At 37.1% G+C, this 23578-nt stretch overlaps 1 protein-coding gene across 2 annotated transcripts in view; it reads right to left on the bottom strand.

Annotated features, from left to right (window-relative positions):
* The window catches only part of LOC120627196 (actin cytoskeleton-regulatory complex protein pan1), a 117417-nt gene that overhangs the window by 6649 nt on the left and 87190 nt on the right, over positions 1–23578 (bottom strand). The window contains exons 2-6 of one of the 2 annotated variants that reach the window (XR_005658899.1): positions 12693–12821; positions 10780–11478; positions 6788–6886; positions 5536–6162; positions 1956–1984 (exon numbers count right to left, since the gene is read on the bottom strand). Coding sequence is in view for 1 of the 2 variants with exons in the window: in XM_039895057.1 (XP_039750991.1) it covers positions 5734–6162; positions 6788–6886; positions 10780–11478; positions 12693–12821 (1356 nt within the window). In the remaining variant the exon portion in view is untranslated. The remainder of the gene's footprint in view (positions 1–1955; positions 1985–5535; positions 6163–6787; positions 6887–10779; positions 11479–12692; positions 12822–23578) is intronic. The other variant, XM_039895057.1, reaches the window with a different exon arrangement.

Raw genomic sequence — 23578 nt, 5'->3', positions numbered from 1 at the left:
ACTCGAAATCAACTCTACGATTGCGATCCTACTTACCTCGTACTAGGCTTGTGGTATTGAAATTTACAAATATATCTTATCCCTACTATTATAGATTTATAATGGAGAGGCAACCTAAAGTATATAGTTCTATGATACCCAGTGGCGTGCACTGGGGTCCTTACCAGGGTATGCATACGGCAGGAAAATTGCATAAAATCGCAATAATCCTCTTCCTATACGAGCTATATAAATTTTAGGGTAGGCAGTGCTTTTGTGCATGTATGAAGTGCACGCCACTGATGGTACCATACTATTTGTGTTTAGTTACTTCAGCAGTGCATTTTCATTCAAGTGGGGAGCGTTTATTTTATTGGACGACGAACCGACCGGTCGCCTGTATGCCACTATGTCAATAACTGCTCAAAATAACATAGTAATAAAAATAAAAAATAAACTAAAAAAAACTAAGTAAATAAATAGTTGAAAATTCTATTACTACTGCGGAAACCAGTGTTTTTATTAACTACTGTAGTAAGTGGCAAAGTTGTAAAGTGATATTTCAGTGTCAAAGTGGTTTTTATGTGTTAAGTGAAAAAGTGTTTTTTTTTGTGTGTGTTGTGAGGATTCTATTACTTACCTAGTAATAATTTGTTTCCAACCTCGAGGCAAAATATGGATTTCAGAGTTTGTCTGTCAGTACGTAATACATACGGATATTTTTTTATAAATGCGCAATTAAAAATTTCAGATTCGGCGGGGATTTGAACCCGCGTCTCTCTCAATCGAGGCCTCAGTTGCCAATTAAGCTACTTAACTACTGAAATTATTAAGTATATATATATTTTTTTTATCAGCCCAATAGCGACTGTTAGCGCCATCTAGTAGAAATTATTGTAGTTTCGGTATAATGTTTCAAAGAGGACAACACCGGGGAAGTAAAGAGTACCCGACTGAGATAACCCGATGATGATGAGGAAAACATTTTAAACAAGAAATGATGATATGCAGTTGCAAATTTTCTCAATCTAAAATCTTGATATATTGTAGAAGACGTAAAAGGCAGTTTTTTTAATCTCGCTCTTCTTAAAATGAATATATTAAGCAAACCCATTCCCCAAATAACTGTCATGCTCGAAAGTCAGAAGACACTCCAAGAAATGTATGTAAGATGCAATTTGTGTATAAAATAAAATCACACTGTGTCAAAACAACCAAAATAAATAACCATACGAAACTAAATACAATACAAAATACTTGTTCAAACACTCCAAACTAAGAGATCCTATACATTGGACGATATGTCTGAAACGATTCTTTGTATAAGCGAATCGTACCGTGTATAGGACCTTAAGGGTAAACGCAGAATAGGTGAAAACCAGCACGAGAATATCTTACACACACGGAGAATTAAATATTGTTTTTATCTAATTCAAATAGAGTTGAAAAAATAATTGTTTGCCAGAAATACGTATTTATTATTGAAACCCTCCTTTTTTATTCAAACCGGGAAAGAAACATACCGACTTTCGTTTTTCAGCCTATTGCAAATGTGGGGCCAACCAATATTTCGAATCAGATTGTGTTAAAAAATGTTGTCTGACATTTTAAAATTAAAAATCCAACAATGATTTTCGAAATAATCATTTACAGCCTGAAGGAATATTAAGAAGTTGTCACCCCCGTGCTTCGGAAAATACGTAAAACCATCGGTCCAGTAATTATCACTAACACAAATGATATTAATCGTGAAAGCCGGATTTGTTTGGTGATGAAATTTACCCAGATGGGAAATCGAACCCAAAACCTCCATATAAGGGATGCAAAGCGTAACACTGCTCATTGAAAAATTTAAAATTGATAAAGACAATATTTAATTGATTGTGAGTGCCAGAAATAATCGGGCAAGTTTTCGCCCGGTCTGCGTCGGCCCTAAAGCTACAAGGGTTAAAATAAAAAATGATAAGAACCCATACCACATAAAGTTGTTGCGCGGGGGACGCGGCTGAAAACAAAAGTTATATCACGATGTTAGTATGATCGCCCCCAGACATCAACTTTTACGTCGATCTGTCATGGACATAAACCAGATGAATTTAATCAAATGATATTTTCAAATAAACTAAATTATTTTTTACATAATATGTCACCAACAATGTGTATAAATTTTATTTTTGATAATCACTATTTATTTACGCAGTGGTTTGGATTTTTATGTCCCTTTCGGCAGATTCGATAGTTATGAATTAAATTGATTGACTATAGATTGTATTAACGGGTCTCTACTCAGAATGAGGGGGGCTTAGGCCCACGCTGGCAGAGTATGGATTGTTAAACTTCACACGCTTTTTGAGAACGTTATGGAGAACTCTCAGGCATGCAGGTTTCCTCACGATGTTTTCCTTCAACGTCATAGCATAGTATAGTATTCTTGTCTATTTTTCGCGAGACGTAATAATCCCTACTAATATTATAAATGTCAATGTAAGTTTGTTTGTTACGCTTTCACGCAAAAACTACTTAACCGATCCTCATGAAACATTGTACACATATTCTTAGAAGTATTAGAAGTAATTTAGGATACTTTTAATCCCAACATTAAGCTCGGTTCCTTTGAGAGAGGGGATGAAAGTATTTGACGATTTTACACCATAACACCGACATATTATAACCGATTTAAATAATTATTTTTGTACTATAGAGGTTATAATATTTGTTTAATTTTGCCCAAGCTGTGGTTGGAGATAGAGGACAGAACTCCTCAGAGGACAGCAGCAAACCCCTCATTTAAGGCTTAGCTACTGAATACTTTTTTTAGAACTACAATCAAATTTAATGCCACATCAAAAAACAAGATCAAATGCAGATGAAGTCGCGTGCAACAGCTAGTTAATAATAATATATCATCGATATTTCGTCAAATAAATAAAAACAAAAAATGTCTTGGTCCAAGGAAACCCAAGGACATCGTAGTTAAATTTAAAAATTTTAAATTTTAAATCTGTTTATTATAAAGTATTCTTCTTAAATCTCGATTACATTACGGTATTCTAATTATGGTAGATTTTTGCGCTCGAGAGGGTTGCACTAGCTTAGTCAACATTAAAAAAAAAAAAAAACTATATTGTTAATTTCTTCTAGTAAAAGTCTAGGTAGGTGAGTTTGAACTGCATATAATCGTTAAATAGTTTGCCTTACTCATCTATTCGCAACAATCGCACATCGTACATCAAATCTACCAATAGGGACTTGGGAAAGTAAAATCCAATAGATATAATTTCCTTGCGCAACCAAACCAAAGATAATAATTTTTCCACTATACACATTACAACTGGTAACATAATACAAACAAAATCTATGAGTATTTGAATTTTTTTATTAATTAAAAAAAAAACTAAATTCATTATTACAACGTGATTGACAAATTCGAATTTTTTAATCGATGACAATAACCAATTAATAAAGTATGATTAAATGAATCCATTTTAAGTTATGTAAAGCCGGGTTGGTTCACATTAGACTGACGTGCTCTGTTGTGATGCATCAGAATGCCGTATGCCGAAGTGCCACTCATCACAACTTAGGAGTGTGTACTCCATAATAAAGAAATAAATTAAAAAATATATATCGACACTACACACATCGCCATCTAGCCCCAAAGTATGCGTAGCTTGAGTTATGGGTACTAAGATGACTCATTAATACTTATAACATATTACTGTTGTACTTACATACAGATACTAAAACACATTCATGTTTATCACACAAATATTTTTCTTTTATGGGAATCGAACCCACAGCTTTGGACTCAGAAAGCAGGGTCACTGCTCATTGGTCCTATCGGTCGACAAATAATATACAACGTGTAACAGAATTACGAAATGATATTGAAGGATCCATAAGTATATTTCATAAGGAATCACCCTGTTAAAATATTAAACCAAGTGAAGCGTATTTATTTTTCCATACCAACGAATTAAAAACATTCAAGTTTTTACTTATGACAACCCTATTGAAGATAAAAGACCGACACGCGCATAGTACCTAAGCTACGCGACGCGTACCTAATAAAGTGAAGTCACATTAATTTCGCATGTGATGTTAGGGCTGTATCTGATTTCTTTCAGTAAAAACTATGGCAATGGTTTACTCAAAAACTATTAGGTTTTCGGTTTCATAGATATCTCAGTAAATAATGTACCTCTAAAGCCTCTGAAGTATTATTTCGGTTTTCATTTAAACATTGTATAACGGATAAGAAAAAACACTTTCAAGATAAAAACTAAAACTGTTTGAAAAGTTAAACTATTTCCCTTAAGGCGAGTGCTAATGAGCAAATTGCTTAGTTATTTTCGTGTATTCATTGCGAAGCGTTACTCCGTTTATAGGCGATGGGATTACGCTTACCAGCACCTGAGGCCACCTGCTTGTCAATTATTACGATATATAAAAAAAAAAAAAAACATAACGTCAGTCTAATGTGAATCCGGCTTAAGGATTGCTGCAGTGATGTTAGTGGGATAGTTTAGTGACATGCCGTCTACACTACCATTCTGTCCGTCATCAAAGAATACGAACTACACGTACACGGTAAATAAAATTACTAAATTAAGAAATTTAAAAATAAATAACTAATTAATAAATAAATCAAGAAGAAGAAGAGAACTTTAAGCTGATCAAACATTACCGTACGCGCTTTAGGCATCGCACTTTTCAATGCCTATTGGAAATTCGAATGACGTCACCAAAGAAACTAAAGAAATAAACGCACCGTATTTATTTGACTACCTTGATTAAGAGTTCGCCCATCTCAATAAAGTTGATGGTTTTCGCAAGTTTTCGATACTTTAACGTTCATACAGAGGTTCGTATTTGTATGATGTTAAAGTCTCGAATTTTCCGAGAGCCATTAACATTGTCGATAAGTGCAAACGCATGCTCAGGGAACAGAGTGCAAAAGTAAGTTAACTTATCCGATCGCGTGAAAGGTAGCTGCAATTTATATGGAATCGAAGAGCGCCATCTATTGATAGCACGGTTTCCCAGTAATGTAACTTTAAGTAAACTTGAGTAGCAAATCTCACACTTAAAACTGTGTGCTGTGTACTTAAACACCGCACCCATTGAATGAATTAGGTGCTTGCTGATGACGTCATTGGCATATCAAAAAATAGTGAAAACGCATTAAAACTACCATCCTTGTCGAGATGTGCTCGTCTCGTGAGTAGAGATGACGCGATTTGAATTTCCAATACAGAATAGTGCGTAACTCGCGGCGCGTGCAGTAACATCAGAGTGCAAAGTGAGAGATTTTATACCTACGTTTTCTTATACGATCGCGTGACAGTTAACTACGATTTATATGGTATCGAATGTGCGTCATCCGGTTACAACATTCGGAAACCGCACTGTCACTAGATGGCGCTTTTCGGTACCATATAAATCGTAGTTAACTTTCACGCGATCGAATTAGTAAAGTTGGTAGGAAACCTCACACCTGGCACTCCGAAGAGCGTTAACGGAACGTAAGGAAAGAATGGAACGCAAAGAACTTACGATCGACATAATGGCATGTATAGCGCCGCTCCTCGAGACCGATCACAGAACTGTTAACGGGTAAGAACGGGTGAGTCACTGAGGTGCACTGTCACACGGTGGGGTTTATTAGCACTAAACAGGAAACACGGTTAGTCGCCACTACGACGAGTCCTTGAACGTGGTGAACCAGGAGTTCCAGAAGGAGCGGGTGCGCACCTTGTCTGCGGACGGCGAGCGCCGCACCGGCACGGCGGACTTGTCCTTGCGCGAGGCCCCCGTCGAGGCTGCCGAGGCCTCGCGGGACGTGCGGCTGCGTCCGGACGCCACGGAGCGAGTCGACCGCACAGAGTGCGCGGAGGGAGGCCTCGGCGGGGCCCCTGGGGCCGTCGGCGCTGGGGACCGAGCGGGGGGTCTGGGCGCGGTGCCTTTATGCGCCGTGTGCCGCGGTATGCGACTGGGTTTGACGCGCGGGGTCTCGGATATGCGCGGCTCGTCGTCCCCCTCGTCGGGAATGTGCAGAGGCTCCATGTCTCGCATGCTGCTGTGGTCTCGACTTCGCTCAATGCTGTCGCAACTCTTCTGGTTCTTCTCAATCTGTCTCAGCCGAGCTTTGGCGCCCTCCACTTCTATGCTCTTCTCTTCTAACTGTAATCCGTTAATTTTTAATGGTATAAAATTTGTTAGAAAATAGTCTATTGTTTATTTGTTTTGTGTAATAATGAAAACGATAAGTGCAATTTTGGAATAGCTAGAAAGAACATTATATTGTATATTAATAAAAAAATGGAATACATTAAAAAAAATGTAAACATAAATTTCCTTAAATCAATTTATATTAAAGTCATTGTTGCCTTTCAGATTTTTATGAGTTAAGGTTTCAAAAAATAGAAGCGTTTTTTATTACTTCACAGCAGCAAAGGTGCATAAGGGCCAGTTCAAACAAAACAGCAAAATGCCAGAGCAACTTAGTTACTGGCTCCATTGTAATTACTACTGTACTGTATTGCCTGTCTATAGCCTAAGCTGAAGTTATTTATGTTCTGTCTGGAATGACGTAACCTATAGGCGGATTAAGTTTTACGTGCTGGCCCCGGGACATAAATAAATGTATAGGTAGCTGCGTCATCCGGTCGCCGCCTGGCCCTTGGTATAATTGTTATAATATTTCCATACATTTGTTTCAGTCCCTAGACGCATTACGTCACGCCAGTGGCCAGCACGTTAGAGCTATTACACTACGGAATGGTCAGTATAAGTGCGTATGTCATACCCTGAACTTGAGGTCTTCGTTTTGGTCGCGCGCCCGTTCCAGCTTTTCCAGCAGTAGAGTGCGATGCGCCGCCGCGCGTCTCAGCTGCGAGCTGAGCACCTGAAAATGATAATTTCTCTTTCATTGTAAACAGGATAATGAACAACGAAAACCCGAACTACTCTATAAAACTTTGTAAGGCGAAATGATCTCACAGGAAAACGTGAGAAATAAAACGTATAAGGTTTTTTTTTGGAATTTGGAAACTCTTTTAGGATCGTTGCGATTTGTAACTCGGTGAAACAAACCCTTAAACACATAGGAGAGAGTGAGATAGAATAATATAATACGTTATATGGGTACTAAGATAGCTGATGGATATCTTTATGAATATAATACACGTAAGTACTTATAATATACTGATAAACACCCCGACACTGAAAAGCTAAATCATGAATATGTTCATCACACAAACATTTCCCAGTTGTTAGAATCGAACCAACGGCCTTAGACTCAGAAAGCAGGGTCGCTGCCAACTGAGCCAGTCGGCCATCTATACATTACAAATAGAATACATTACAAATTTCATTTTCGTTACCATGGAAACTGCATAATATTATTTTAGCATAATATTTTAAAATCACAATATTAAATAACTTTAAGCTTGGTAAAAAATAATAAACCTTACATTTATCCTAATACCGCTGGTCACAGTATATCCATCTCAATATTTCGTAGACGAAATGAGATTTAAGAAGTTTCAATTCTGGTGTTATAAAACGTTATTTCGAGTCTTACGGAAGCTTAACCTCGGATTGTTTTGCTCAGATGCCTCTGCTGAGCTCAAGAGGGCATGTTTAGACTTTGTTATTAATGATACGTGTTTTATAATCAATTTAGAAACTCAAGGCTTCCTGTCGATGCCCTTTCAATATGTACGTGTTTTGCATAATACCTACATGTGTCTTCATCGGGAGGTCACTCGGATCAAAATTTGAATTAATATGCGTAGTTTAACTTATGCTTCTATAGATTACGGTAATAAATATCGTAAGCTATCGACAATAAAATAAATAAATGGGTAAACAAATATAAATAATGCAATATTTGTCTATAGAAAACACGTTACATGTATAACAAGGCTGTGATCCTATTAAGATCGTTCACAAGACCGAATTCGATTTCAGTATGCATCGTTGCATTTTAGAAAAAAATTTTGATCATGAATTCTTCATAAATGAAATATTCTTATTAATGTATTTTTATTTTGTCACAAATTTTTAATAAATAACTAATAAAAAGGTGCTTGGAATTTTTGTTAGAGGTAATTTTTTGATTTATTTCTTTAATAGAAATTTAATTGAAAACTTTGCCGAGAGATTTAAAGATATGGTCAAGAATAAAATAATATTTTAACAGTTTTGTGCAGAATTACATAAATTATTAATAGATTAAGTCCTTTCAACTTCACTTAACAGCACTTACTCGTACTTAGCTAACACCTTATTTTAAATTATATATCGGATAGACATCTATCCACCCAGCCAGGGCGTATACGTATTGTAGGGTATAGCAACTTTAACAGTGGAGACCAACAGTGGGAGACATTTATTTTCTATGCTGGAGACCCATTATCAGTAAAATTTGGACTGGTCCAGATTTATATGGGTTTCGACTGTTTATTTCCGCATATCAATTCACAATTTTTTTTAGGTAGATTTTTATCCATCCATCCATATTTTACGGGTTTATCCATCCTGAAACTATTACTTTATTAATTGTGTTATGCAATGTTAAGTACTTAACAGAATTCTAAATTACTAGACTAGTTAACTTCTTATTTTAAGTTAACTCTCGCAGTCAAGTATTTTTTTTAATTACTATTGTGTATTTTACACTTTTTATTTAAGAAAGAAACTGTAAGACACAAAATTTTGCCATTCCATTGAAGTATTGAATTTTTTGGGGTTTCTGAAGTATTTTTTTTTAAAACACTCTATTACACCTATTTATTGAAAATTTTGCAATTTTGCATTTTGCCTAAGCATTGAAAATTTCAGAATGGTTGCTAACCAACTAATTGTAAGATATCCTAAATTGTTATTTAAAATTAAGAATGATACGAGAAACCTAAAGATGAGCTTCAAATAAACTAGGTTCGACTACTTTCGTTTCTCTTTCACAATATGGCGTCTCGTCGTCGCCATATTGAATTTGATTACAGTTGTACCTTTGGCGACACACAAGAGATAAGGAAAATTTAATTGACGTAAGAACCATCAAAACCGGCCCACGCGTTTTGTCTCCCGAGCGGCACTAATTGAAAAAACAAACAGACATAGGCTGATGAACACAATACTCCAATTTTGAGACGCGTTATAGTGGTGTAAAAAAAAGGAGCTAGTTAGATGTGTCATAGACATGCCATTAAGTACGGCTACGTTATGGTTTAATAATGGTGTTCTGGTTACACACCATTAGTTTCATAGCTAGATTTTTTTTCCGAAATCTGTATTACGTCATCTGAACACTCGTTAGCGGACAAAACAGCTTTGTCGGCGACAATAATTGTACAAAGTGTTGTTACTTCACTTGTTCCGCAATTAAACTAACTTACAAAGGTAGTTAGCGTGGAATTGCCACTTGCCCGTTTATTATGGGTAGGTATATTATATGTAAGTACTTAGATAATTATAGGGTTATGATTGCATAATTTAACAGCTAACTTGGTGTGTGTTTTTTGTTGCTTAATAAATTATGATACGAGCGCGGTGGTTTGGCCTAGTTCATTATAAAAATTAAGCTTAATTAATTATTGAAGAAATTATAAATTACACCATACAGATTTGCCTGCTTTTCGCGGATTTATAGCAAATTAAACTTAATATTTATAATATATCATGGAAATCCGCAAGGTAACTCCACACTTGTGCCCAGTTAACGATTTTAATCACATTTTGAGAATGGTAAGTACTACAGGGCACATGTCTCCTTTCAGAATGGTGGCCGCTGTACACCACGCTGGCCAAGTGTAGACTTCACACGCCATTGAGAATGTTATGGAGTGCAGATGTTCTCAACATGATTTTTCACCGTTAAAGCAAGTGATATTTAATTGTATAAATTAAAAACGTACACAAGTATGACAAGTTAAAGGTGCGTGCCGTCAAACGAACTCTGTCCCCCCGAAAGTAAATCCGAAGCCCTAACAGCTTGTGACTCTCACTAATTGTTTCAATAATTAAAAAAGAAAAACATTACACTCTAGGTAATATCAAGCACGCGAGCCGCAGGCAAGTGTGATAAGCAGTACACAGAGTACATAAGACTAGTGTAATAATGTACTATATAAGTTCATTCAAAGCGATTCATATAACATAAACGCTCTTTACTAAACTCAATTACTAGTAAAAGAAAAAAATAAAAATCATGTGTTGTTTGGCATGATGTAGTATTTCTAGATTGCCAGACATAGAATTAACAGTTTGCGGATCCACCGCAGGCTAAAGCGGAGAAAGTCGATAAACGATAAAATTGTGCAATTCCTTTTCACCTATCGTCAGTGACTAATCATTACCGTATACAGACAGCTTTTAAGACTTGAAATAAATTTTCATTACGGTAATAAACGGTGACTTGCGAAACAACCAAAATTACGTTCCTATTGCATAACGACAACTTAACTAAGCAGGTAGTAAACAAAACAAATTGGTAGGTACATTAGTGACAAACCATAATATATTTAAATCTTTAATAAGATATTAGTAATTTACCAAAGAGTAAATGGTTAAGATAGTATAACATAATACAAACTGTTGCTCGCGATTAGCCTAGAACATTCCTTCCCAAAATATCTCTTTATTCTTCACTTCACTGACAAAAGGTTCGTCACAAAAAGTTCCAATCATTACCGTATATTAATGGACAGCATGGATATAAAACAAGGAACTAACATATTGAAGTGTACAGACTGCGATAAGCATGGTTTAAAAAAAATAAATAGGAATACCAACCTGATTCTGAACGGTGGAAATAAGTAATTGTCGTTGAAGCTCGACGGGATTACTCTCGAGGAGAATCGCAGCGAACTTCTTGGAGTCGGGGGTGGAGACTCGTGGCGGACGCGTCGGCGTATCCAAGGCAGTGTCCAGCCTTCCCAGGGGGGTCGAGGGTGGGGGAGGCGGGGTAGCCGCGGCTGCCGCCTCCAGTTGAGCCGCACGGGCGAGCAAAGCATCCCGCTCGCTTCGTAATCGCACAAGGTCCGTACAATCTCCGCATCCCGTAGATAATGCTCTTGCGAAAGATTCCTCCGCTGTTTCTGACTGCCTTTCATCAAGTTCTCCTCGCAAAAGTTCCGCTTCATCTCGTAAACGTACACCTTTCCGTTGTATGACGTCGAGGAGCGCCCATAATTCATCTTCGAGAGGTCGGGATCGAGTAGCAGAAGTCGATGCAGAAGCCGAAGAATGGGCATCTTTGCCGCAAGATGTTTCTGTACTAAAACCCGAGTCTTGGACTGATGGTTGGGGTTTCGTTCTTGCGGCGTCACCACTTCCTCCAGCAAGTTTTCGTCGCACGCGTACTCCGGGCTCCCAGTCTCGACGTGTCTCATTGGCTGGCGTTGACGGTGCCATCTTGGAGCGCAGGTTCGGGAATGTCTCGATGACGAGATCGCGGAACTCGAGCAGTGCCCCGACTTCATTCTGGAGTTCCTAAAAATGCATATTCTATTATTATTTATGTTTCAAGCTTACATTGATAAAAGCTGCGTTTTTCGAAGCAGGGGCGCCATTAAAGCACCAGCAAGAAAGCGGCAAAGATGGTGCAAAGATCTTAAATGGTCCTTGAAACAAAGTTGCCAGTGTCCTCAGTTCTGAACGATCTAAAGCCAATTTCAAGAGCGTTCAGGTACCTGAACACCCTACTATTATGTGCCCTTCTATAACCTAGGACCACCTTGCTTAATTAGATTGACCTAAGGAGGCGTGAACATGAAGTACTCCTCTGAAAAGTTTATTAGAACGGCTCAGTAGGTATCTACTAGCTTGGTGACCCCGATCGCATTCATGCCATGTTTGAACGCGGGTCGGTGACGAAACATCAATAGATTTCTCGCATAAATACATAAAGTATTTTTTGTTCAATATGCTCGTATTGTTAATTTGACCTTATAAAGTGGGTGAAAAGTGTCATGTTTATTGCTTCAACAAGTCTGTGAGACAGCATTTATGATCCATGATCTATCATAGAAGTTGCGATATCTCACACACGGCTACTCTTAGATAACTTAATTATTTTAAGTTAGATAAAACAATTTGCCGTTGCCAGAAGAATTAAAAAACTCTGCTGCTTCAGATTTGACCAAGCCAAATATGGAGGCAGTCATCAAAGTGGGAGGTTTGGTCAATGATGTTTATGTGTTTCCCTTGTCAATAATCTCACCTGATGATGTAGCCTGAGAGGTTCCAGCGAACCTGTCAGGGGTTTGGCACATTTTTTTTTTGTAAATTTGTAAAAGTATTTATTAAATAATAAATACTTTTACAAATTTACAAAAAACAAAAAAAAAATGTGTCATGTTATCAGTTGTATCAGATATCAGTTGTAATGTGTATCAGTTATATGCCACGGCCGAAGCCTCTCACTAGACATAACACCTAGCAAGGATCAAACCGGAAGCTCCTACCTATAAGACCACAGCGCTCACTTATGTCACTGGGATGTCTTCAAAGTGACTCTATATGAATTGTGCATTGGCTTTTGCTAACTATTTTCCCAGTGAAAAAACATTCAACGATTTTGATGATTGTATCAACAACATCATTGAACATGAGCGTACCGCCCATGGCCACGACCACTCTGTCAAGATAGCACGACTAAGAAGAAGTAAGCTCTACAACTAATAAAATGTTTGGGCTGGACAAACCTGTAGCGCGACGAGAGACTTAGCCTGCTCCGAGATGAGGTAGTGGAAGGGTCCGGGGGGTGAGCGCAGTTGCAGGCACTCCATGCCAGAGCCACCGGAGCCACCGCTCGCACTGTCCGCACCGCCCGTCTGAAACAAGATGAAACAATGAATTAACAACAGGTTTTAGGACGAGTTTTTTGAAATTGCAACCTATCGCGAATGCATTACGCAATTTTTTTTAATTCTACTACAAGTTAGCCCTTGACTGCAATCTCACCTGGTGGTAAGTGATGATGCAGTCTCAGATGATAGCGCGATAACCTGTTAGGGGATGGCAGTTGTATTGAACCCATACCCTAATCAGTTTCTACGCGATATCAAACCGGAACGCTAAATCACTTAGCAGAATGTCATTGTCGGTAGGGTGGTAACTAACCACGGCCAAAGCTTCGAACCAGAGCATAGAAAAAGCCGGTAATGGATTGACAATGATGATGAATGATGGTCTAATAATCGGGATAGCTATCTATCCGTAATCTGATGGTTTATTGAAAACTGTCGCAAGTCTATTCACGAGTGTTACTTAGACTCTTGGTACTAAACTTTTGCCTGCAAGTCATTTTCGAGTATTGTGAATTGTAAATTAACGTCAACACGATGATGGATTAGTGGGATGCAATATTAGCATTTTAAATAGTGTAAATACCTCATCAACTGTTGTAATTATAAGAAAACACGCGTTTATAATGAGATAAATGATAAAGTATGTTTTTTTTGCCAAACTAGGTTTAAGCTGATGGCTAAATTAGGTCAGAAGAAGTAACACTATTAATAATTAATAATCCATGTAGTTTTATCACAGCGAAATAATATGAAATTCTTGTCCGCTTTACAGGATTCCGTAAATCAAGAAGAAGAAGAAGAAGATCAGAACGCAGCAATGCTGCTTTGCGGTAGTACTTCTCCGGACGAGCTCGGTCACGAAAAGCTCTACTGCCTGCGACTAAAAGATCTGAACCGAAAGTTGTTTTAACAAGATTTCATAACTAATTCAGTAGTCTTAGTACAAGATTTGTTAGCTTTAAATCGAGGATTCGTTTTTGCATATCAAACTCAATACTGTCAAAGTAAGTTAAACTGCCAAAGGGCCTTATTGTACTGGTTTACGTGTCGCAAACTCCGTACTTCTGCTATTTAAAAATCCAGAGCTAAAAAGTTTAAGGTTTTCACAATGCTGTGAAAGTAATTAAAATAGTCTAGCCTAGCAGTTTCTATGTCCGTCATGTGGCGTGTCTCCTTTACTGCATAGGCAGCAGAACTAAGCTGTTCTATAAATTATTTACGTGAGAGACATAACAAAGCAAATATGATCTATTGTACTCCGATGTTCAAATATTTCCATACTCGAAAACGACTCCTCAATTGCGAGCGAGAAAAACTTGTACTAAGGCCACAGTAGTTAAAACAACGGATAGAATTAGGTTAGCACGAGTTATTACTGCAACACTATAACGCATTTAGAGCTGTCTTCAATAATCCGGACGCGTGCCTTGTTGTAGTGGCAGTTCACGATTGTCCATTAGCCGGGCGTGGCTCGTGATTACCAATCAGCGGTTACGTTAGTTTCGTTTAATACAAATTAAGGGCCCTTACATTACGCGTTTTAGCATTCCATGAATTAAACAACGGGCTGGACAATCTCAAGGCTTTGAGTGGAATTTAAATGTATTTTCTCAACTATATGTCTTCTTTCCCAGTGGAAGGAAACAAAAACAGTGGATGGCACACAATTAAGTATATGGTGTAGAAAATTTATTTGCAAACTAACCATAAAAGAATATTACTAATGCTGAAAAAAACCACAGTAATGCCGTTTTAAAACCATAACACGTAGCCGCCATATTGATTTTTTTTCCCAAAAAATAATCTTTGGTGACATTCAGGATTATATTTTTAACGATATATTAGAAACTCGATATTTAGAAGTTATGGTAAAATAACAATACTTTAATACAACCTATCTGTAATTTTCTATAAAATAACTTAAGAAATGATGGGGCTGGCAAATAAGTTTTAGGCAAATACCCAAGCAATCAACACGGCCCACTGCTGGAATAAAGCCTCTCTTATCGAGAAGGTTTGCCCATTACCACTAGACAGATGGGCAGGTGATCGCAGTAGATGGTAGGAGCGAGCAGCAGCGTTCTCTGTACAGCACATAGAATATTCCGTTACTTGAATCGTAAAGGGACACCCCGAGGAACAGGCGGTGTGGTGACAAATGTGTTCTGATCTGCCGTTACCACGCGGCACGTGATACACAATAACAGTTGGAAATGTCGAATTACAATTACGTCAATACTTAATAAGTAATCCCTATCCCTACTAATCTCTACTAATATAATAAATGACAATGTAAGTTGTTTGTTACGCTTTCACGCAAAAACTACTTAAACGATCCTCATAAAACTTTGTACACATATTCTTGGAAGTGTTAGAAGTAATATAGGATACCTTTTTTTCCTGACATTAAGCTCGGTTCGTTTAGGAGAGGGGTAAGTGTTTGACGATTTTACACCATAACTCTGACAAATTATAACCGATTTAAATAATTATTGTTGTACTATAAGAGGTTATAATATGTGTTTAATTTTGCCCAAACTTTGTGTAGATCTGATGAATGTGGTTGGAGATAGAGGACAGAACTCCTCAGCGGACAGCAGCAAACCCCTCATTTAAGGCATTTTTTTTAGAACTACAACAAAATTTAATGCCACATCAAAAAATAAAATCAAACGCAGACGAAGTCGCGGGCAACAGCTACTAGTAAACTAAAACAACCACACAAGTACTCTGCATTGCTGTCACTCAGTTTACGACATGAACACATTACATTGACTTGTGTCTTATACAAGACGTAGTACGTACCTAAACAATGAAAATCTCAATTGTTAAGATTACGTAGTGTTTGTTACTGATACTCCTGTTGTTTGCTAGTCACCTGATGCCTTTTGTGGTTGTAAACTAAGATTGTTTTTATCAAAGACTCTCGGATTTCTGAGACAATGCGATCGATTTGCTCATCAGTTACACTTTTGACTGCCTCGTTTGCCCAGTGGCATCAATACTAATAATATAAATGCGCAAGTGTCTTTCTTTGTTTGTTTGCCTTCACGTCCTCACTAAGTAACTATTCAACTTGATTTTTGGCGTAAAGTTAGTTGAAAGGACGAAAGGCAAACATGCCATTCCCACGGGATTTGTAATAAACCGCAACAGCTAGTATTATACTATGTTCAACTACAGGTCACGACATCGACTTACAGCCAATAGGTGATAATAAAAAAAAGCCCGCCAACTTTCATTGGTGCAGCCCGGTTCGACGTATCTTTAAATCTCTCTTTCCTATGAGACAGGACGGGAGATAATAATCCGTCCGAAAAATGAATTCCCTTCAACATTGTCATCCTATAATGTTGAATGGAGTTAATTTTTTGGACTTCGCTTAGTGAAATCCGTGATAATACTGTAATGGTAAGGCCATTACAGTATTATTACGGAAATAAAACAAATTAACGGGAAATAATTCAGCGTTTGTCCCGCCCCGACATTTGAAAGGTGCTCAAAATGAAGTGTGACAAAACACTCAATAATTATTACGTTATTCCACGTTTATTTGCAAGGCCTTAGATGTTTAAACAGTTGACCATTTGTTTGTTCGTTGCCTTCTTTAGACGTATTCTAACCATTGATTATCTGCGATCATTCATTAACATGTTTAGTATGACACCCCAAGACTTTGCCGGAATATTCCTTCATCTCACGGGAAATCAGAAGTCGTAGAGGTACGTGGCCGAGATCAGTCGCAAGTAATACTACATAGAGAGGTAAGGAAGCAGTAGATATCAATCATCAAACAAAATTCATCTAAATATAACCCAAGAAGCGATACCGTTGATAACATAGCTCACAAATGTCGATGTCACTTAAGTGCTGATAACATTTGCGCTGTCACTTTTTATAATAAACACTCGGTGTTCTTAGCTGATATTTTTCCTACCTATTGTCCTACCTTATTTTTTATTATTTCGAAACGTCACACGTTTGATCGGCTTATCATATGACACAGAATTGATCTGCAAATATATTTTATTTGCGAAGAGTAATATGAATAGAGCTGTAGATATAATTATTACTCCTTTTTTAAGTAATAAAGAACTATTTCTAATTGAAACATAGCAGACAAATTTTATATGCATATTATGATAATTATTATAAAATGCACGCACTGACTAGACTGACCCGTTGACTCAAGTATTAATACAGTAAAATATTGTTAAAATACGTCAACTTATATATTATGCAAAACTTTTACTCAAAGAATAATTTATCAAAACATAAGTATGAAAATACCTACATAGTTGTTTTTTTAAACAACATTTCTAGCCGACAAATTGACCAAATCCTTCCTTTTTCGAATGATAGATAGATAGTTAGAATAACTTAATTTCAACAATACACAAAGAAAAACAAAGACAAAAGTACATAGTGTTAGGGTGCAAAGGCGGCCTTATATTTTGCGATTATAACATTAACTTCAAAAGCCGTATCGCCCCTCGTCCGGATAAAGATTGTTAGATATAGAGTTGTATCTATCAAGAACTAATGTTTGGTACGTACCAGCCGGGAATTAGAAAATTTCCGTTGTTTACCGCAGGCCATTAGGCTGCCGGTTTTTGTCACTTGCACATTTTCATACTTTTTTTTCTAATAGTAGGTAGTTAGTAGAGCTTCTTTTCACAGAACTCTCTTTTTTTTTGATGACACAGAGCGTACTTTGTTTGTCGTGCTTCTTGGATGCCCGTGAAGTGTTGCCCTGTGGAAGGTCCCTCTCTCCCATGGCTAATACCCATCCCATCCCTAATACCTATACTTACTCAATCCGAGCGATAGTATGAAGTGTTTCAAAAGCGTTATTAACGTCAACGAACCAAAGGCGCCAAGCGACACTCGTTCGGTTGTTGTCTGTGACAGTAGTTTCACTTTCATTGCGCCACACTGGCAATGCCGAGTGCGTTATTATAATAATTTACGAATGCGATCCGGGCATCCATTCATTCGTACAAAACGGAACTAGAAATTCAGGCAATTGTTTATTTTCGCACGGCCAGACGTAACTGCATGCAAAGTTGCGTTTTTTTTAATAGCCGCTTTCGTAATCTTTGGGTACCTATGTATACAAGAAAAATAGCAAAATTCGAGTAGAACACTGGTACTGATAAGTATATAATATATAATAGTTAGCGCAACATTTGAATTAAATTTATTTCAAGTACCTAGACCTAATATGGGCACTTCAGAAATTTAAAGTTCGTCTTGCTTGTGTTGACTCCACCACCGGATTCTAAAGAGAAGGAGCCAGCAAGAAACTCAGCAGTTGATCTATATTCTATTGTATTAATCTAAAAACTACTACCTACTTTTTAGTATCTAATTTTCTACCAACCCAGTATAAACCGAGCTATTGCCAGCCACTGGGGTCCACAATTTATCTGTTTTCTAAAAATACCGAGGGAACCGTTTATTATCGCAGCACAAAAAGTTATCCTGTGGTGGTCTCCAAGATGCACAATATTCTCATGACAATGTTGGCAGCTAAGCTGTACAGAAATAAGAGAGTTTTATTAAGAGGGTTTTAAGAGAGTTTTATTAGGAAAGAGCTTCCTATCTCCGTCTCAAAGGTGCAAGCAATCTGAACATAGGTAACATACCAACACATAGTAGACACACACTTGCATGTATAGTAGTTATTAGTACAGAGATTGGATAGTGCGTTGTCCTTCGGTCACATTACAGGTATATGCTAAAAGAATCGAACCTGAAACCGGCAGGCTAACAATCAGTAAACTCCACGCGTTTTTGCAGATATCCATACAGTAGTGATAAATAACAAAAATTTCTAATGGGCTATTTACAGAACAATGTCCGTTTCAGCCTAGCTGGAGTAGCTACTTCCTTCCGTATAGCTTATTAATAAAAAGTGACATTTAGTTACGCTAATTAAATTATCTTGTTGAGGAAATCTTAAACATTGTTTATCGTTAAGGTTAAAGTTAATCAGTTTTATGTATTCTTCAGATAAATATTTTTTTCTGTTATGTGAGTAATGTTGTGTTTATTAAAAGTGGGAGGTCTCAGGGCAGACATTTTGAGACAGACATCAGGGCAATTTGGGAAATTGCCCTGATGTCTGTGGCTGATACTGTGGCTGACCTGGTAGCATAATTTACAATTTGTTGTAATTGTATTAATGAACTTTTAAATTTTTCTTCTTTTTTTGCCGTATTTAATATAACGTTTTTTAACTATAGCAATCGGAAATAAAATCTAGTCGCAAGGAAATCTTTAGCTGTATAAGGGTAGGTAGAGTAGAGTCGTAGAGTATGATATCTGTAGACAACCGTGTTTACCTTAAAAGCTGGGTGAAGAAGGAAATATTTGAAGTATTGTGTTATTGAGAACGAGGTTTGCAATTGCACGACACAAACCAATGGCATTATAGAGATAATACTAATACCTATCGCCTATTTATGAAGCAAATGGAGCTTCCTGAAAAGGTTTAAACTACTTCAAATGTTAGGTGGTTTTCATTAGATCTGGTAAAGAGAACTTTACTTAAATACCACTAGCTTCTGCGGGGACTTCGTCTGCGTGGACTTCAGAATTGGGTCTAAAGCTTCCCTCGTTAACAATTTTTAAATTTAAAGCTGTCAGCCCGCGGCTTAGCTCGTAAAAAACTTTCAATCTTTCCTCGGGAACTACCTAAGGAATCTGGATAAAAAAGCTATGTTCTTTTCCTTTTCAAGGGCGACGTGCATGCCAAATTTCATCCAAATCCGTTGAGCCAATTTTGCGTGATTAGGTAACAGACATCCACACTTTCACATTTATAATCTTAGTAGGATTTCTTCTCAGCTGGATATATTCTTCACTGCTCGGCACAGGCCTCTTCTCGAAGACATAAACAAAGAGCAAACTGCTCCGAGAGGCACAGTCTATTACCATTTTTAAAAAACTTGTTAAAGTTAATTTTTTATCTGAATCTTCGGAACATTAACATGCCTATTCTCTTCTGTTTTGTTAGGGGTTTGACAATCCCTACTAATCCCTACTAATATTATAAATGTGAATGTAAGTTTATTTGTTACGCTTTCACGCGAAAACTACTGAACCGATCTTTATGAAACTTTTTATACATATTCTTGGAGGTATTAGAAATAATATAGTATGCTTTTTATCGAAAAAAAAAATTACGTAAGATAAAAAAATGTTTGTGAAAAAATCTAAAAATCTCATATATGATGCAGTATGCCTATGTAGCAGTACGCTGCCTCCCAAAATTACGCGGGCGAAGCCGCAGGGCATCTAGTATTGTATATATTTATGTATTATTGGTATTCATTCTATAGGTATATATTAATTATCATTATCTATATATTATACTGTAAGTTTATTATATTTATATATGCAAATATATATGTTTATTTATATGCACCACCCACCTCTCTTCTTGAGCTGTGTTTTACGCCTTTGTTTGTCTGGAAGACATTGATATGTAGCGATAAGGCCGCCAAATTGTATACTTTTTGTTAAATTTTTATTTATAATGTGTTTATGTGGTGTACAATAAAAGTGTATTCATTCGTTCATTGACTCTGCACTAATGCAGGCTGGCCGTCCTTAAGTTTAAGTTTTATCATTTTTAGTTAATAACAGGAATATGTAGAATTTCAATCAAAGAAATCTAATCAAGAGAGAGAAATAATCAATAGGCTATAACAGTCCACTGCTGGACTAAAGGCCTCTCCCAAAGGAAGGGTTTGCCCATAATATGTAGCCACACCAGCACTATTGTAATCTTTTACATTGTAACCAGCAATCCTTGTAGGTATATATATAATTAGAATCTCGGAATCGGCTCCAACTTTCTTCATGAAATTCAGTATACAGGGGGTTACGGGGGCGATAAATCGATCTGGCTAGGATTATTTTTTTAGAAAATGACATTGTATTCGTGTTTTCTAAGTTGGCGGTTGGCACGAAATAGTAATCAAAAAAATTCTGCTTCGTTGCGACGTTGCATTTCTATATAAAATAATATTATATCTCTGAGCGCCCTTGGGACCGGGATGATGACCTGAATGCGCCATAGCTTGGTCAATTTCAGACACCTTATTTAAAAAATGGTGGCAGAAAATCATAAGAAAAACGCGCTCAGAACTTATATACTCGTATTTCTAAGGCCCAAAATGTCTAACTCATTCTAGTAAGATCTGCGAGAATTCGATAGCGTTCGCTGCCTGCAATAACCATGTCACTGATACTGTTTTGAAATTTAAATTGTATATTATGTAGGTAACGGGGTCGGATCTCAATATGGTAATGGTAGGTTATCTAAATTTTGTATTGTAATAAGTAAAGGGGGCCACAATACAAAACTTGCGCAAAACTTGACTTAGGTGTTACTTGCAAGCAAAAATTAATGGCCTATCTGAATCGTTACTCTATTGTTAGTGGTTACGACTACTGATTAGGAGAATAAATTTTCTCGATCCCTGAGCCTCAAGGAGCACGTTTAATGCCCTCCAACCCGTTTTTGCAACAAACGATATCAACTTGAAAACATTGGCGTGCGTAGAGGATATGCACAGAGTTTGCAGATGATATACTGGTAACTCTCATTACTGTAGCTTAGAAAAAACCTCGACTCGAGCGCAAACTCTGTGTTTAGTTAAATTAACAGCTGACTTTAATTATACGGTGCTTTAGAAGCAACGAGTGTAACTTCATGATGAATATAATCAGTCATTTGCGTGATTCGCCATGACGATCAGTTATTTTATGTAGGTCGAGTTCATGTTCACGCTTGAACACCAACACACTTAGCAAAAGTCAAGTTCTAAGATCGTTTTCTGTGTAAATCCTGGACTCAAAGGATCAGTCTCCCATATATAATTTGCAGAGAAACTGCCGTTTTATATGTATTATATACAAAGAAATAAATTCCCCGCCCCTTATATGTTTGATATATTTTGATGTCAGTGAGATGCTATGTTAAATAAATAAGTACCATAAGTTAAAAAAAACAGTACCAGTAAATCGTACCAGTAGGTATAGGTTTAACACCCTTCCCCCTGACAAGCCAGAAATTGTTAAGCAGGAGAAAGTATATCGACATCTAGCCTCTCAATCCAACTATGGAGTTAGAGTAGCTTGTGTTATGGTAACTAGGATAACCGATGAATAATTTTATGAATAATATTCATAAATACTTATAATAGACACTGAAAAACATTCATGTTCATCACACAAACATTTTCCAGCTGTGGAAATCGAACCTACGGCCTTGGACTCAGAAAGCGACACTTGCGCCGATCGGCTGTCAAAAATGAAGTTTACTCCTAACCTAACCTAACAATTACTGGCCCGTATTTTAAAGGAATTAAAGTCGTCGTGGGCGTGGCTGAATGCAGAAACTAGTAGATTAACACAAAAAAAAAATTCTCATAACACTCATTCGATATTGTTTAAGAGTCGTAAAACGTAACAAAGAAAGTACCATAAAAACGATATTACTTCGTTCCGAAAGTTTGATTGAAACGTTAATTGTTGTGAAAGAGACATTATAATGCGGATTGCCGTTCTCAGTGCGTTAAGTCGGATTTGTGTTGTATCGTGATGCATCAGCACGCCAAATGAGGTTGTACATTTTTTTTTAATCCACTAAAAGTCACCCTTGACTGCAAATCTCATGTACTGGTAAGTGATGATGCAGTCTACGATGGTGACGGGCTAACCTGTTAAGGCTATGGGCAGTTATACGTATTTAAACCCACGCCCCTAATCGGTTTCTTACCGAAATTGTACCGGAACGCTTAATCGTTCAGGGGTATGTCTTTGTCGGCAGGGCGGCAACTAGTCACGGCAAATACTCAAACCGTACTAGAGAAAATTCAAAAAGTATAAATTGCCCGCTGTAGATAGAACCCGGGACCTCCTAGTTTAAATCACAGCGCTCACCGCAGCGCCAGGGAGGTCGTCAAAATACCTACTAGGCTAATCGGAAAGGGCCTAAGAGGAAACTACCTAAAAATAGGTATATTCGAATTAGAGAAATAATTATATAATAATAGCATCAGTCGAGCTGTTTGTATCAGAGCTCCACTGGGGATTTACTTACTACCGTCATACTTATATTTACCGCTAAGCAGCATCGCTGTTTCAGTCTAAAAAGCGTGGTTGCAGTTATTAACACTAAGCATAATAATTAGAATTCAATTTCGGGAATACCAGGACGCACATGTAAATTTGATTGAGTTAGAAGTTATGTGCGTTTTGAGAGGGAGAGAGAGAGAGTGAGAGATTTCAAAGGCACAAGGATTCCAATCGTCACAAACGTCAGATGTCTGTTGAAATGACGTCCAACAAATCCAAGTTTTGAGTTCAGTGCTCTGTGAATATTTACGTAATGGACAATCGTAATGTCAAGTTCAGCTTGTAAGCACACCTTTTTGAGTTGATCTTAATAACTTTTTATAGCATGTTATTTTTGTACCACAATTTTCTTTGTTCCTCAGAAGACCTATTCGACGAAGTCCCACTGATAAAACTACGTCACTTTTTCCATAATATTTGTTTAAGTATGGTAAACTTATTTGGTAAGATTCAAAGACATACGACTTCATCCGCAATCTACGTCTTAAATCAAATTCAAATCAGACTGGTTTCTTTAGCTTTAATATTATAATAGGTAACTTAGGTCTTAACTTTTTGGGACACCACAGATAAAGTACAACACAAAATAAAAATACAAAGAGGAAGTTAGATAGATAGTAAAATTTAGC

This window comes from Pararge aegeria, chromosome 11 (genome assembly GCF_905163445.1).
Source record: "Pararge aegeria chromosome 11, ilParAegt1.1, whole genome shotgun sequence".
Lineage (NCBI taxonomy): Eukaryota > Metazoa > Arthropoda > Insecta > Lepidoptera > Nymphalidae > Pararge > Pararge aegeria.
The sequence above is the reverse complement of the archived record's forward strand: the minus strand, read 5'-3'. Positions and strand labels throughout refer to the sequence as shown.